This window comes from Dipodomys merriami, unplaced genomic scaffold, assembly GCF_024711535.1.
Source record: "Dipodomys merriami isolate MVZ:Mamm:240054 unplaced genomic scaffold, mDipMer1.0.p SCAF_25, whole genome shotgun sequence".
NCBI lineage: Eukaryota > Metazoa > Chordata > Mammalia > Rodentia > Heteromyidae > Dipodomys > Dipodomys merriami.
In genome coordinates this window covers 17,259,457-17,275,148 of record NW_027203937.1, presented here as the reverse complement: position 1 = coordinate 17,275,148, position 15,692 = coordinate 17,259,457, and the positions used below count along the sequence as shown (strand labels likewise).

Here is a 15,692-nt window from a genome sequence, read left to right as displayed (position 1 = left end):
ACAAGGCTGACAAGGTGGGACAAGCCAACCTCCTCCTGTATCCCAAGAGGATGTCACTCACATCCTCACCCTTACATGAGAACCCACTTTTCTGAGTGTGCTCATTGGAGGACGAGGACATTAAGGGACAGATCCTGTATCAGAGGGAACAGCACCTGAGATGTGTTTGCCATGAGCAAAAAGACAAGCAGTAGCTGGGTCAGGAAGACGTAGAGCTCAGGTCCACTAAGCAGATGGATACTGGGCATAGTAGTGACCAGGGAAGTCCCACTTACTAAGTCTCTGCCCTAGGGGGCTTTGGGAATAGGAACTTCAGGGAGGCCACAGACGCAGGCACTCATCTTGATTTGCCACATGCAAAATGTGCCCCAGTGAGCAGACCTTCATGGCTGGAGACCAGGCAGGGCCCAGATAGTAGCCTGGGCCAAACTGAGACCTGTGAGAGGATGGAGAGGGGAGACAGCCAGAGGTGTGGGCTCTGTGGATGTTGGCCTTGCCTAGGACCACCTGTTGGACTTACATCAGTGAAGAGTCCTGGAGAAGAGTCCTTGCCCAGGGAAGGGAACCTTTTAAGGACCAGTGCCCTAAGGTAAAGCACCAGAAGGGGGTGGAAGTGGGCCAGAGGCTTGAGGACTGGTGGAGTGGGCAGCATAGAGCTCTGTCCTGCAGAGACCACATTCTCCAGCTGGCTTCCAGCTCAGCCTTTCAATAGGAATGGGCATACCCTGAGAGGGGTAGACAACTTGTCTCTCGGGTGTGGGTGAAGGGACCTAGTACTTCCTTGGGGATTCTCTAATTAGGTCCCCAGAAGGGAGGACTTAAAATGGGAAGAGTAGCCAGGTGTGGTGGCTCTTGCCTATAATCCTAGCTACTCAGGAGGCTAAGATTTGAGGATCAAGGTTTGAAGCCAGTTTAAGCATGAAAGTCTGTGAGACTCTTTACTCAACTACCCAAAAAGTCAGAAATGGAGCTGTGACTCAATTGGTAGAGCCCTAGCTTTAAGCAAACAGAAACTCAGGGATAATCCCTAAGCCCCAGGAACAGCATAAAAAAATAAAAGGGGAAGGAGAGTAACAACATCAACATCACAGGTGATCAAGTGGGTTAGACAGCATGAAGCACTCAGAAGGGTGGCTGGCATATAGGACAGCTCAGGAATTCTCTTTCCCTCCCTCCCTCCCTCCCTCCCTCCTTCCCTCCCTCCCTCCCTCCCTTCCTTCCTGTGAGTTGAACTCAAGGCTTCGTGCTTGTAAGGTAGGCACGCCACCACTTGAGCTTTTTGCATTAGTTATTTGTGAGGTACGATCTCTTGTGCCTGGGCCAGCATGGGCTGGATCATCTTTTATGCTTCCCTGTGTTGCCAGTGATGTTAGGCCCACCCTACTGAGCCCAACTATTGGTTGAGATGGAGTCTTACAAACGTTCATGCATCGGTGGCTCACTTAATCCTCACTACTCAGGAGGCTGAGATCTGAGGATCACAGTTCAAAGCCAGCCGGGCACGAAACTCCGTGAGACTCTGATCTTCAATAAAACCTCTTAGAAGCCAGGCACTGGTGGCTTATGCCTGTAATCCTAGCTACTCAGGAGGCTTAGATCTGAAGATCACAGTTCAAAGCCAGCCCAGGCAGAAATATCCGTGAGACTCTTATCTCCAATAAACCACTAGAAAGCTGGAAGTGGTGCTGTGGCTCAAGCGGTAGAGCACTCGCCTTGAGCTGAAGTGTGCAGGGATAGCGCCCAAGCCCAGAGTTCAAGCCCCACAACCCACAAAAATAAAAAGCTTTAATGTTTCAGGCTGGCCTCTAACTGCAATCCCCATTCCCTCTTCTCTACCTCCCAAGTAGCTAGGATTACAGGCTTGAGTCATTATACCTGGCTTCAGTGAACTTTTTTTTTTTTTTGGGGGGGGGGGGTCAGGTCGTGGGGCCTGAACTCTGGGCCTGGGCACTGTCCCTCAGCTCTTCAGCTCAAGGCTAGTGCTCTACCACTTGAGCCACAGCGCTACTTCCAGGTTTTTTCTCTTTGTTTATGTGGTGCTGAGGAATTGTACCCAGGGCCTCAGGCATGAAAGGCAAGCACTCTACCACTTGAGCCACAGCGCCACTTCCGGCTTTTTTTTTTCTGCTTATGTGGTGCTAAGGAATCGGACCCAGGGCCTCAGGCATGCAAGGCAAATGCTCTACCACTGAGCCACCTTCCCAGCCCTCAGTGAACTTTTAAAAGAGAATTGGGACCCAGCACTGTCTGACAGTGGCTAAACCCTGAGTCTGCTCAGCTTTGTGACCTCTTGTGTGACCTCTGTGTGACCTTGGTGGCTCCATCTGTAGCAAGAGTGTGTGTGTGTCTCCTAGAGAACTAACTGTGAGTCCCAGCTAACTGGGGCCTGTCCCACTGGCTTCGAGCTTCCTGTGACATTTTCAGAGCTGGCAGCTGCGCGGGGTGGAGGCATCTTCCTTTGCATAGGTGAGGGTTTTAGGAATTTTTTCAGTCCTTTTCGATAGCCCATGGGGAGTCAAGAAGTAAGCCAGAGGTTTCAAAACTTCTAACAACTACAGAGGAGGGGAGGTGTAGGCTTGACTCTTGGGAGAAGTACAGGTCTTTTAACTATAGTGGGTATCCCCCACGGGGAAGGGCCTGAGCACAGAAGCTGGCAGTGTGGGGCCAAGAAGTCCTTGTTGCTGTCAAACAGCCAGGAGTCTCTGGGGGGGGGGGGGGGCAGGAGGCAGCCCTAAAGGCCAGGAGTGGGTGTGGGTGGCTTTTCTGGGCCTGCAGGTAGGCCAGTGTGTGGCTGCAGGTGATGGGGCCGAAGGGGAACAAGACACTTCTCATTCTTTCCCTCCCCCACAGGACATGCGGAAGCACGTGACCATGACCCTGCTGGACACGGAGCAGTCATACGTGGAGTCGTTGCGCACTCTGATGCAGGTGAGCTGTACAGCTTTTCCCTGAGTCAGGGAAAACTGGCAGAGGACAGAGAGCTGTGACACATCCTCCCCAATGATGTGGCCACTCCAGAGGAGTCAGAAGCCCCTTCTCAGCAGGAGAGGACCCAGCCAGGCTCCTAAGGGCATGAGTTCCTCCCCCACTTGCCCCGGACCTGAGCTAGTTGTGAGCCCCTTTGGGTGAACCTTTATGTATTGACTGGGAAGATCTTTGTTGACTGGAATGAGATGTTGATCTCCTGCTGTGAGCCAGCAATATCTAGGTTCTGGGAGTCCAGGGATGAGGGAGAGGGAAGAAGGGGCAGGGGAGGGAGCCCCTGAGTCCAGATCAGCCTCAGTCCTGATGGGGACAAATGGAGAACGTGAAGCCTGGAGGGTACCTGCCTGAAATGAGGTCCAGGAATGCTCCCCAGAGGAGATGTTGGCTTCTACCACTGAGACCCAAACACTTAGCAGCAGAGACAACATGTGCAAAATCACAACAGGAGAGGCCAGGGGATTGGTGCTAGGGTGACATTGAGGAGCCAGGAGAGCCATACTGTGGGAGCTTTGAATACTAAAAGGATCTAGACCCCACTAGGGCCCTGGAGAGTCAGTGAAGGCTTTGAGCAAGGCAAAAGTGTGACTGGATCCTAGATCAGCTACTGGGAAAGGGGGATTGCATAAGAGTAATCCATAGCCGCCAAGCTTAGACAAGAGCAGAGGCTTCTGGGAGGATGAGCTGAGGACAGACACTAAGCAGTAAGCTGTGAGTGTGAGGCTAGGAAGACAGGAGCCTGGGCTCCTGATCTGGGAAAGGCACAGTAAGGCACACGTCTGGGGTGAGATAGTGTGTTGAAGTTTAGACCTGTGGGCTCTGGGGAGGCCCAGAGTCTAGACGCCTGTACCAAAGTGGAGTCTGCAGTTGAGAATCAGTTTGCTCAGGCCACCCAGGCAGAATGAGAGCAAAGGGTGAAGGTGGAGCCTGGGAAACAGCCAGAATAGTCATTCATCCATTCATGCCACAAATCTGTGTACCAAGCATTGTTCTCTGGCCAGGGCAGGGGGTACAATTCAAGAGCTCATGGTTGCTGGGCACCAGTAGCCTCACACCTATAATCCTAGCTACTCGGGAGGCTGAGGTTGAAGATCAAGACTCAAAGCCAGCCTACCCAGGAAAAGTCCTTGATAATCTAATTAACCACCAGAAAGCCAGAAGTGGAGCTGTGATTCAAGTGGTAGAGTGGTAGCAAGTGGTAGCAAAAAATCTCCTGGGCCCTGAGACCCAGGAGCAGTGTGCACACAGACACAGATACACATACAGACACAGACACACACGCACACACACAGTTTACAGTCTGTTGCTGAGAGTAGTACTGGGTACTGGGAGCCATCCAATCCAAAAGCTCATGCCTGCGGTAGGCAGTATTAAGCCTTGAGGACTGTGCACTGAGTGAAGCAAGCCAGTCACAGAAAGACAAATACTACAAGAATCCACTTAGGTGAGGTTGGGGAGTGGCCAAGCCCTTAGAAGCAGGAAGTGGGGTGTCCAGGCCTGGGGTAGAGAAGGTGAAAAGAATATTCAATGGCAAGAATTTCAAATTGGGAAGATAAAGACTTCTGGAGGTAGATAGTGGCTATACAAGTGTACGGATACTTAATGTGTATGTATTCAACTATGCCCTTAAGATGGTAAACTTTATAATATGTCTGGTCGCAAAGAAACGCAATGCTTCAAAAAAAAGTTCATCGAGAGATTAGAGCACAGAATAGGGCTTGCTTTGCTGTAGGGGGGCTTCAGGGAAGGTTTCTCTGAGGTTGGGGTGGTTAGCATAGACTTGAAGGTGAGTAGGATCTCAGCAGGGAGATCCTGAAGAGATTGTTCCAGACAGAGGACAGCAGGAGTCACATCCTCCAGGTTGGAAGAACCCTGGAGCAATGAGGGAACCAGGAGGCTGTGGCTGCTAGGAAGGAAGCAAGACTGGGCCTCATAGGGCCTGAGGGCTGTTAGACAAGGACTAGGCTCTCCTTTCTCCATGATGAAGCCATAGGAGGGACCCCTAAAATGTCAGGGAGGAAGAATCCTCCCCCAGGTGAGAGCTGAGGCAGTTGTGTCCTGCTAGGTGATCTTAGCCTAATCACCTCACATCTCTGAGCTTCAGTTTTATTGCAAAATGTAACTCATTACATCTGTCCCCCAACACAAAGATGAAAAGGTAATGTTGCCTCTCATGCCCATTGGCAGACAGAGGACAGCTGTGGAGAGCTGAGAGCAGGCAGGGCCTGGTGTGTCCTCCCCCTCTGAATCTCCCAGGATGTAGGTCATGCAGGACTTGTGGCAGAGGCGGCCAGTGTTGAGATGGACAGAGGAAGTGGACAGGAGGGGGTCACCTGAACCCAAGGACTGGAGTACACAGCTGCCCTGGAGTATGGGAAGGACACATGACTCTGTGTCGTGACTTGGTTGTTCTTGGCCAGCTGTGTGACCCCAAGTGTCTCCTATGGCAGTCTGTGTTTCAGCTACCCTGTCTATAGAGGGAATATTGGTCACACTTGCCTCAACTATAGATTGTAAGAAGGCGTGTGTGTGTGTGTGTGTGTGTGTGTGTGTGTGTGTGTGTTTAAGGTTGCATTTAGTCATCATATTTATCTTGTGGAGATTATAACACCTTTTTGTGGGAGGAAATAAAGGCTCTATGTCTCAGAAACATGCCAAGGTCCTGTGAGACAGAGTGCCTACTATGTGCCAGGCACTGTGACAAATGCTTTACATGAAGTCACTTGTACCACCCTCTCTAAGCCCCCATTTTACTGATGATGAAGTTGAAATACAGAGAAATAGAGTATCTTGTCCAAGGTTATGGGTTAAGAAGGGCCATAAGTTGGATGGGAACTGTCAGTCTGACTCATTCTTCCCTCTTATCCACTGTGTACACTGCCTGAAGCAGTGTATTAAAATGTAGACTGAACTAGGTGCTGGTGGCTCATGCTTGTAATTCTAGCTACTCAGGAGGCTGAGATCTGAGGTTCACAATTCAAAGCCAGCCAGGATAGGAAAGTCTGTGAGAGTCTTTTTTTTTTTTTTTTTTTTTTGGGGGGGGGTCCAGTCATGGGGCCTGAACTCTGGGCCTGGGCGCTGTCCCTCAGCTCTTCAGCTCAAGGGTAGCTCTACCACTTGAGCCACAATGCCACTTCCGGCTTTTTTTTTCTGCTTATGTGGTGCTGAGGAATCGAACCCAGGGCCTCATGCATGCAAGGCATGCGCTCTACTACTGAGCCACCTTCCCAGCCCCATGTGAGACTCTTATCTCCAGTTAACCATCAAAAACTGGAAGAGGAGTTGTGACTCAAAGTGGTAAAGTGCTAGCCTTAAGCAAAATAACAAACAACAAAATTCAGGGACAGCACTCAGCACCCAGGCCCTAAGTTTAAGCCCCATGACTGACAAAAATAAAAATAAAAAATATAAGCTGAGGGCCACTGGCTCATGACTGTAAACCTAGCTACTCAGGAGGCTGAAATCTGAGGATCTCAGTTCAAAACCAGCCTGGGCAGGAAAGTTCGTGAGACTCTTATCTCCAGTAAAACACCAGAAAAACAGTAGTGGTGTTATGGCTCAAGTGGTAGAATGCTAGCCTTGAGCTGAAGAGCTGAGGGACAGCGCCCAGACCTAAAGTTCAAGCCCTGACAATAAATAAATAAATAAATAAACAAATAAAAAATTAAGTGGACACTGCACTCCACAGCCCTGGTGCTAACTTCTGGTGATCACTGCTAACAAAAATAGACCAGTAGTGTTCCTTCAGGCCAGGACTTTCAAACAAAGTGGTTACATCCAAGGTCAGCAGCCAGGAAATGGGATTTGAACTCAAGTCCTGAGTCTACACCCTTTCCTGAGGTGACAGACTCATCCTCAGGGCCTGTTGTGAACTTCAACACTCCCAGCTAAGCACCCCCTCCCTCCCCCACCCCGTTCCCTGAGATCCCTGACCAAGCCCCCTTCTTCCTGGCACCTGACCTCTTCCACTCTTGTAACATGTCATATAATAATAATAAAGTTATTTCTTATGTTTGTTTTCTAGCCCCTCTCACTCAGCTGCATGCTCACAGATGTGGGGGTTCTGTCACCTTGGGCTTTGGGGCTATGCACACAGTAGTTACTCAGTGAGCATTTGAGGGAATGTAGGTGTTGACTTAGCTGCTACGCCTTGGCAGATTCTGTGTTGACATCTCTGTTCAGTCTTTCCTTCCATGAGCTAGGCAAGATTCTGGGTGGCACTAGCCAGGGAGCTCTGAGAGTCAGGCTGCCTGTTCTCCTTACCGTCACCATGGGCCTTTGCAGAATCTCCAGAATGCTAAGATGATTCTATTGAGTTTGACTTTCCCAGGTTTGTTTTAACAAAACAAGCCAGATTTTTTTAAATGTTTGATATAAATGTTATTGCAACATCCGCATGTTCTTTTTCAATAACGCCCTCACTTCCTTGCTTGTAGTTACAATGTGGGCCAGTAGAGGGCAACCTTTCCACAAAAGCTATTGAGCAGTCTCCATTCCCAGGAAACTACTGAATACAGATTTGAAGTGGAAAAACAGGAATGTTAGTTACAGACTCTGTAGGCCCCCTGTTACTTCTGTATCTTTTCTGTTTTGTGTTCTTCACAGCAGTAGGAATTCCACATGCAACTGAATCTACTTTTTTCTCTCTCTCGTTGCAATACTGGGGATTGAACCCAGGGCCTTGTACTTGTTAGGCAAATACTCTACCACTTGAGCCCCAGTGCCTTTTGTTTGCTTTTGCTTGTGTGTGTGTGCGTGTGTGTGTGTGTGTGTGTGTGTGAGAGAGAGAGAGAGAGAGAGAGAGAGAGACAGACAGACAGACAGACAGACAGACAGACAGACAGAGAAAATTCAGGGGCCTTGTACTCTTGTTCAGCTCCACCAAGTTTATAGCCCTGCATTATACTGCCTCAATCACTTTTCTGCCTGAGCTGGCTTTGAGCCATGATCCCCTAGGTGTCAGCCCCTTGAGTATGTAGGATTATAAGCATGAGCCAGCAGTAGTCAGATGCACTTTGTTGTTGAGATAGAATCTGGCTACTTTTGCCTGGGCTGTCCTAGAACTCATAATCCTCTTAACTTCTTCCAAGTAACGGATTTATGTGTGTGTGTGTGTGTGCCAGGTTGATCTTTACATTTTAACATCTTGGGAACCAGAGTTCATCCTGCAACTGACAGCACATTACAATTTAATTGGCAACGTAGTTTTTGTTTGTTTGTTTGTTTGTTGTTGGTCGTGGGGCTTGAACTGTGGGCCCAGGCACTGTCCCTGAGCTCTTCAGCTCAAGGCGAATGCTCTACCTCTTGAGCTACGGTGCCACTTCTGGTTTTCTGGTGGTTAATTGGAGATAAGAGTCTCATAGGCTTTCCTGCCCAGGCTGGCTTTGAACTGCAATCCTCAGATCTCAGCCTCCTGAGTAGCTATGATTATAGGCATGAGCCACAGGCACCCATATTTTCTTTCCTAAAGATAAAAATAATCTTAGACTGGATGAATTTTGATTTGTTAATTTTTTTTTCTGTTTTATTATTAAAAGTTTTTTTTATTGTGAAAATACCGTACAGAGGGGTTACAATTACATGAGCAAGGTAATGAGTACATTTCTTATCAAGCATTGTTGCCTCCTCCTTTGTTTCCCTGCGCTCCCATCTCCTCCCCCCCCTTGTTAATTATTTTTTTGCTTTTCCCTTTTATTTATGTGTTCCATCTGACTAGATATAAGCTCAGTCAGGACAGGGGTTTGGGCCTTTTTTATTCTCCACTCTCTCCCAGTACCTAGAACAGTGCCTGGCTCATAGTGTTCAATAGAATTTGCCCAGGTAACAACAAACAAACAGGTTTATTTGTGCATCCCTTAAACTTCCCTGATCCTCTTCACTCCCTTCATATGCCACAGCATAGTGGAATAGGTTCCTACCCCCCTACCTCCTGGTCGAATGAGGGAAATGTGCGAGGCATTACTGTGCAACAGGTCTGGGTGATTGCATGGGTACTCACCCAGAGAACTGTGTGGTGACATGGGGTACCATCTCTGGGGGAAACATACACTGACCCATGGATCCATTCCCAGGGCTACATGCAACCACTGAAACAGCCGGAGAACTCTTTGCTGTGTGACCCATCGCTGGTGGATGAGATCTTTGACCAGATCCCAGAGCTCCTGGAGCACCATGAACAATTCCTGGAGCAGGTGCGGCACTGTGTACAGACCTGGCATGCCCAGCAGAAGGTGGGGGCTCTGCTTGTCCAATCGGTGAGTATCCCTGATGCTTTCAGGACTTTCTAGACATTCACATTGACTTTAGATCTGGCTCTATCCCCTGGGTGGACTTGAACTTGGATATTGTCCAACCACAGAGCATGGCCAGACTCTGGTATGGACTTCAGCCCCAGACATTCACTGATCTGACCCTGGTCCAGTGCTTAGTCTTAACCTTGAGCTGGTTCTTAACCCAAACCTTATTGGGTTCTAGTAGTGACTTCAACCCCTAATTTAACCGGAATCTGATCTACTGCTCTGACCCTGAACATAAGCTTGACCTTGACACTGGCCTTGTCCTGATTAGCTCTTTTCATCATGAGGCATTTTAGTAATCATAGCTAATGCTCTTTGGTACTTATTGTATGTTGGGAATTTTGAATATATTAGAGACAGCAACAGCCTTGAAAGGAAGGTGAGCTTACTACCCTGATTTTCAAGGTGTTAGTAGAGGGATGGAGGAGTAAGTCACCTGAACAGAGTTGAGAGTTGTGAGTGGTTCTAGAAAATGTGACTCTAGGCTCCAGCTCTCTGTGTCATGTGACATATTCCTCACCTGTGTAAGCTTTTCAAGGTCTTATAGTCAAGCTTCACTTCAGAAAGATCTGCAGAACCAAGACTAATAAACATTTCAATAAATGTTTGTAAAATATAACATGGTCAGGGTCTGGTGGTGATATATGCCTATAATTCCAGTAGGTGATAGAAGGAGGCGGATGAAAGTTCAAGTCTAGCTGAGGCAAAAGCATGAAACCTTGCCTAAAGAGTAACAAAAGCAGCCGGGCGCTGGTGGCTCACGCCTGTAATCCTAGCTATTCAGGAGGCTGAGATCTGAGGATCGCGGTTCAAAGCCAGCCCGGGCAGGAGAGACCGTGAGACTCCTATCTCCAATAAACCACCAGAAAACCGGAAGTGGCGCTGTAGCTCAAGTGGTAGAGCGCTTGCCTTGAGCTGAAGAGCTGAGGGACAGCGCCCAGGCCCAGAGTTCAAGCCCCACGGCCAACAAAAAAAAAAAAAAAAAAAAAAAAAAAAGAGTAACAAAAGCAAAAGAGAGGCTCAGGTAGCAAGCATGAGATTCAGTTCAATTCCCAGGATTGCAAAACACATTTAAAAAGAACATGTCATTTTTTCCTTTGTTATATTTATATGGATTTAATTACATTTGAAAAACTTAGTTGCATTTTGTTTTACCAGAATTACCATGAATGAATAAATGAATGATGATGTTCATATACATCATAGCCAAATGCAAACTAAAATGATAACTCAGAGCCACATAATTTTGAAAGCAAAACTGTAAAAACCCTTCCAAAAATTCTACAAGCAAATTAAAAATACCTTATCTGTTTTGGCTTGTGAGCATATTTTAATGTGTTCATTATAATGTGGGGTGGGGCCTTGAGCCTAAAAAGGTTTTAGACTGTCCCAGCTGTCCTAGAAACTGATGTGACCAGAGAGCGAGCAGTAGGGGAGGGTTATGAGACAGCTTCCCTCATTACCTTCAGTGTCCCTAGGCTCCGCCTCCTGCCTGTACCATAGACTGTGGCAGAAGCCCTGGCTCCACATGGAGTTCAGCCCATGATGCTGTGTCCTAGGACTGGGCCGCTTCAGACCCTATACAATCTTAAGACAGTTCACCTTGGAGAGGCAGGAACTCTACCTAACATGTACTTTTCTGTGGCTAGGACAGGAAACATCAGGAGAAGCCAAAGAGCAGGTGTATAACAGAGACCATTCCTAGAGGAGGCAAAAGTGGAGCTTAGCCCCAGTGGGTGGGTGAGATGGAGTGTGGAAAGAGGCATTTCCAGTGGAGGGGGACAGTATGAGCAAAGACCAGGCAGCTGAAATAAGTCTGTGCACTTTAAGGACAGTGCCTGGCTATACGTGGTAGGATCAGAGACTTAGAAGCAGAGATGCTCAGTCAGAACCCAGCCTGAGTTCACAGGGCACATCAGGTACATGTACTTGCACACTCACACAGACATACACGGAGCAGATGTACCTATGTATTTAGGTATGTGTGTTTATATGTGTTTTTCTCTGTGTGTGTGAATTGAATTGAGGGCCTTGTGTACTTGCCTGGCTTTTTCGCTGAAAGTTAGCCCTCTATCACTTGAGTTGCACCTCCGCATCCACAGTTGTTTCTAGTTGGAGGAAACTGTTCATGCCTAAATCAGTGGAAGAATAGGTGAGTAGGACACTTGAGGATCTCCAACATGCTTCCTTACCCACAGTTCTCCAAGGACATCTTGGTAAACATTTATTCTGCCTATATCGATAACTTCCTCAATGCAAAGGACGCCGTGCGTGTGGCTAAGGAGGCAAGACCTGCCTTTCTCAAATTCCTGGAGGTATGTGGGCCAAGCCAAGGGGTGGAAGAGACCCTCACCTCCAGCCAACAGTGAGGGCCCGGGAGCTCCCAGATGGGGCCCATGGCCCTAGACAATGGGTCAGCCTCTACCCTCAGGTTGAGCTGTAGGGGTTTGCTGGGATCCTGTCCTGGAGAAACCTTCTTGGTATGTCCTTGCTCACATGGGGTCTCTCACCTGCTTCGGGTTTCAGCAAAGCATGCGAGAAAACAAGGAGAAGCAGGCGCTATCTGACCTCATGATCAAGCCTGTGCAACGGATCCCACGCTATGAACTCCTGGTGAAGGTAGGCATGGGTCTGGGAAGACAGGGAACATAGAGAAGATTAGAGGCCCTGGGGACCCCTGCTTGATGGAGCCTAGCATCAGAGTCTTCAGAGAAAGGAAATCCTCCTTGGTCTCTGCCCATAGTCCCTTTGACTACAGCATTCAGCCATAGGCCCTAAGGATAGCTACGCAAGTCCTTAGGGTTTTTTTTTTTTTCCCTTCAGGACCTCCTGAAGCACACACCTGAAGACCACCCAGACCACCCACTCCTGCTGGACGCACAGCGGAACATCAAGCAGGTGGCTGAACGCATCAACAAGGGTGTGCGGAGTGCTGAGGAAGCAGAGCGGCATGCCCGTGTGCTGCAGGAGATCGAGGCCCACATCGAGGGCATGGAGGATGTGCGTGCCCCCGTTCCCTTGCCCCCATGTCTGTGTCCACTCAGCCTTTGTGTCTTCATTTGTCACCTAGAACTCTGGCCTGTCCACATCCACATCTGCAGTGAGCTTGCACCTGTGATCACACAAGCTCTATCCATCCATCTCTGACCATGTGTCCCGGGCCTGACAGCAGAAGTGGGAAGGTGGACAGGATACTACTTTCCACTGGCCTGGCCCACGGGTCTCTGGGATAGGGATTAATAACTAGCCTTTATGACACTACATTCCCTGCCCCACAGCTCCAGGCCCCTCTGCGGCGGTTCCTGAGACAGGAGATGGTCATTGAAGTGGTAAAAAGTATTCTATTTTCTGTCCATCTGTTCCCACCTCCCCACCTCCATTTACTCTTCCCACACCTACTGCCCACAGGTCTTCCTGCTGTAATTGCATAGCTGGGGGTGGGGGGGGAGGGAGGAGGAAGGGACGGGGAACCCTCACCCTCCCTGGGCTTCATTGTCCCCTTAGACACTGAGGGTGGGTATGGGTGGACTTCTGGACCATGGGTACCCATCCTGAATCCTGCCTTGGGCCCCACAGAAAGCAATTGGTGGTAAGAAGGACCGGTCCCTCTTCCTGTTCACGGACCTCATTGTCTGTACCACCCTGAAGCGAAAGTCGGGCTCCTTGCGGCGGAGCTCTATGAGTCTGTAAGTGACTGGATGAGACTGCTTGGTACAGGCAGGGGGCATAGTTGTCCTGCCCTGGACCCCATTCCCTTGCCCTTCCCAGAGCACCCCATTATCTGCCCACAGGTACACAGCGGCCAGTGTCATTGACACAGCCAGCAAGTACAAGATGCTGTGGAAGCTGCCGCTGGAAGATACAAACATCATCAAAGGTGGGGCTGACCTAAGTCTGCCCAGGAGTTGTGGTTTTGGGGTCTTCCCCTAAGAAGCCTCCTAGAGGTGTGAACATGGTCAGTCTGTCTCCCTGTCCATCTGGATTTCAGATTTTGAGCTCACTTCCCCATCTAGTATGAGGGAGGTAGAGAGAAGGACCAGGTTGGCACCCACAGAGTTGGACCCACCTGTCCAGGCAGATTACCTGCAGAGTGGCAGGACCTAGGCTGGTAGGTGGAGCTTCAGGAAGAGCAGGTAGAACTGTAGTTACATGTGGGTTCATCTGAGCACCTAGTGTTGGGTGATGTTGCACAATCTCTCTAAGCTGTGCTATATAGTCTGTGCTGTTCCTTGCTCTGATGTCCTGCTGTGAGTCATCTTGTTCTCACAGACGTTAGCTTCCTCTGCTTCTTTCCCACTCCAGTGATAAAAGGCCCAGTTAATAGGCCCTCCTGAGAGATGAACCAAGACCTGTCAGGGTCCTATGGAGGAAAAAGCTGTTGGTGATCATGACTCATCCACCTCATTGCTTCTCACTGGAAATCAGGCCAGCAGACATAATGATCACGTTTAGGTCCTGGTCCATTCAGCTGTGGCCAGGAGTGGGGCAAAGTCATATGGAAAGTCAAAGTCAGTGGGATTGGGGTAGGACAGTTTTTCTCAAGAGTAGCAGCAGATTGTCTTAGTCTGTGGGCTGCTATAACAAAAAATACCACAAAGCAGGTCATCTTATAATAAGCAGGAATTGATTGCTCACAGTTCTAGATCAAGAAAGCAACAGATCTAGTATCTGGTAAGGGGTACTAATTTCACTTATGAAGGCCCCATCCATATGACCTTGTCATCTCCGTCCAGCCCATCACCTAATACCAACATAGATTTCAACATAACAACTTTTAGAGAGACACAATATTGAGACCATAGATGAGCTCTTCCAAGCCCTGACTTTCTTAGTCCATATTGTGGCTGTCTACCCAGCACACATTGTTTTCTCTGTAGACTCAGACCTGTGTCTACCACAAGTTCTCCATTGTCATTCCACTTTACTCCATGTTCCTCCCCCTCCTCATCAGGCTGTCTTTCTCCCTTGCAGGGTCCCTGGCCACAGGGTCATTCCAAACATCACTTCTCAGTCTCAAAATCCTTTCCAGGTCTTCCTTCTTACCATTCTGCAAGCTGTGGCCAACATACTACAATATTACAATATTACAATATTACAATAAACAAGGGCAGAAGACAGGGGAAAAGTGTCATTTAGGAAAAAGTGAACAAAAGAAAGCTTTCTGTCCCTTGGCTTTCATGCCTAATGTCATGTACAAGGATAGAGAGATGGTCCTACATAAAGGCCACTGGTCCAGAGTATATATACCCAAGCCAGGTAGTGAGCAGTGGAATGCCCAACTGGCTTGTAGGACCAGCCACTTGGCAATGGTCAGCTGTGGGATTGGACCAGGAAATGCAGGGCCCTGGCTTGTTGCTCCTCCATTGTGGGGAAGCAAGTTCCTAGGTCAGCAGAGTTGACTGCTTGGCATTTTCCCAGTGAGGCCGCACTGCTGCCATAGTTCTGTGCCTGCTAAAGTGCACAAAACCTGCAGAGCCATCTGCCTTTCATACTTTGTGCTTCTCTGTCAAGTTCTCTAAGGACCTGGCATCCTGTGCCATATGGCTCTCAACCATGTCCAGTCTCCCGTTCCCAGGCCTGGGGTTTCTCTGGAAACTGCCCGCTGCCTGCTCCTGAAAGCTTGGACTCCATTAAGCTTGGACTCTCAGTTTGCCAAGCCAGTCCCTGTGCCCAACTATAGGCTGTGCAGTGAGGGAGGAATGTGTCTGTCTAAACTGACCTTGTCTCTCTGTTTGTTCATGGCCTTCCTCTATCCCCACCAGGGGCATCCCAAGCCACCAATCGGGAGAGCATCCAGAAAGCCATCAGCCGCCTGGATGAGGACCTAACCACATTGGGCCAAATGAGCAAACTCTCTGAGAGCCTCAGCTTCCCCCACCAGGTCTGTTGCAGGTGGGAGGGTAGAGACATAGCTACGTCTCATCGGAGGGAAAGGGAGTACCCATCTATGAGAGAGTCTTACTCTCTGTTGGTCTAGAGAGCAAAAAGTATCCCTTTCCTATCTGAGGGAGAGGCAGATGCTCACCTAATCCCAAGGCCAGGTGCGTGCTATGGCCTGAGGCCTGGACCTTTTCCCTGCAGAACCTAGATGATGCGCTACGGGATCTCTCAGCTGCTATGCACCGGGACCTGTCAGAGAAGCAGGCGCTATGCTATTCGCTTTCCTTCCCACCTACTAAGCTGGAGCTGTGTGCCACCCGGCCTGAGGGCACTGACTCCTTCATCTTCGAGTTTCCCCACCCTGATGCCCGCCTAGGCTTTGAGCAAGCCTTCGATGAAGCCAAGAGGAAGTTAGGTAAGCCTAGGCCCATGCTGGCAATCTTTTCTCAGAATCTCCAAGTAGTAGCTGACCTCAAAAGCCAGAAATTCCAGAACTACAGTGCTCCATCAGCTGGCAAGGAGGGTAGATTGAGA

General features: G+C 49.1%; 1 protein-coding gene across 1 annotated transcript in view; it reads left to right on the top strand.

Annotated features, from left to right (window-relative positions):
- Arhgef17 (Rho guanine nucleotide exchange factor 17) overlaps positions 1 to 15,692 on the top strand; it is a 66,774-nt gene that overhangs the window by 42,401 nt on the left and 8,681 nt on the right. The window contains exons 2-11 of the mRNA XM_070035054.1: positions 2,851 to 2,928; positions 9,054 to 9,236; positions 11,477 to 11,593; positions 11,805 to 11,897; positions 12,102 to 12,278; positions 12,557 to 12,607; positions 12,855 to 12,964; positions 13,070 to 13,155; positions 15,041 to 15,159; positions 15,360 to 15,573. Of these exons, the coding sequence (XP_069891155.1) occupies positions 2,851 to 2,928; positions 9,054 to 9,236; positions 11,477 to 11,593; positions 11,805 to 11,897; positions 12,102 to 12,278; positions 12,557 to 12,607; positions 12,855 to 12,964; positions 13,070 to 13,155; positions 15,041 to 15,159; positions 15,360 to 15,573 (1,228 nt within the window). The remainder of the gene's footprint in view (positions 1 to 2,850; positions 2,929 to 9,053; positions 9,237 to 11,476; positions 11,594 to 11,804; positions 11,898 to 12,101; positions 12,279 to 12,556; positions 12,608 to 12,854; positions 12,965 to 13,069; positions 13,156 to 15,040; positions 15,160 to 15,359; positions 15,574 to 15,692) is intronic.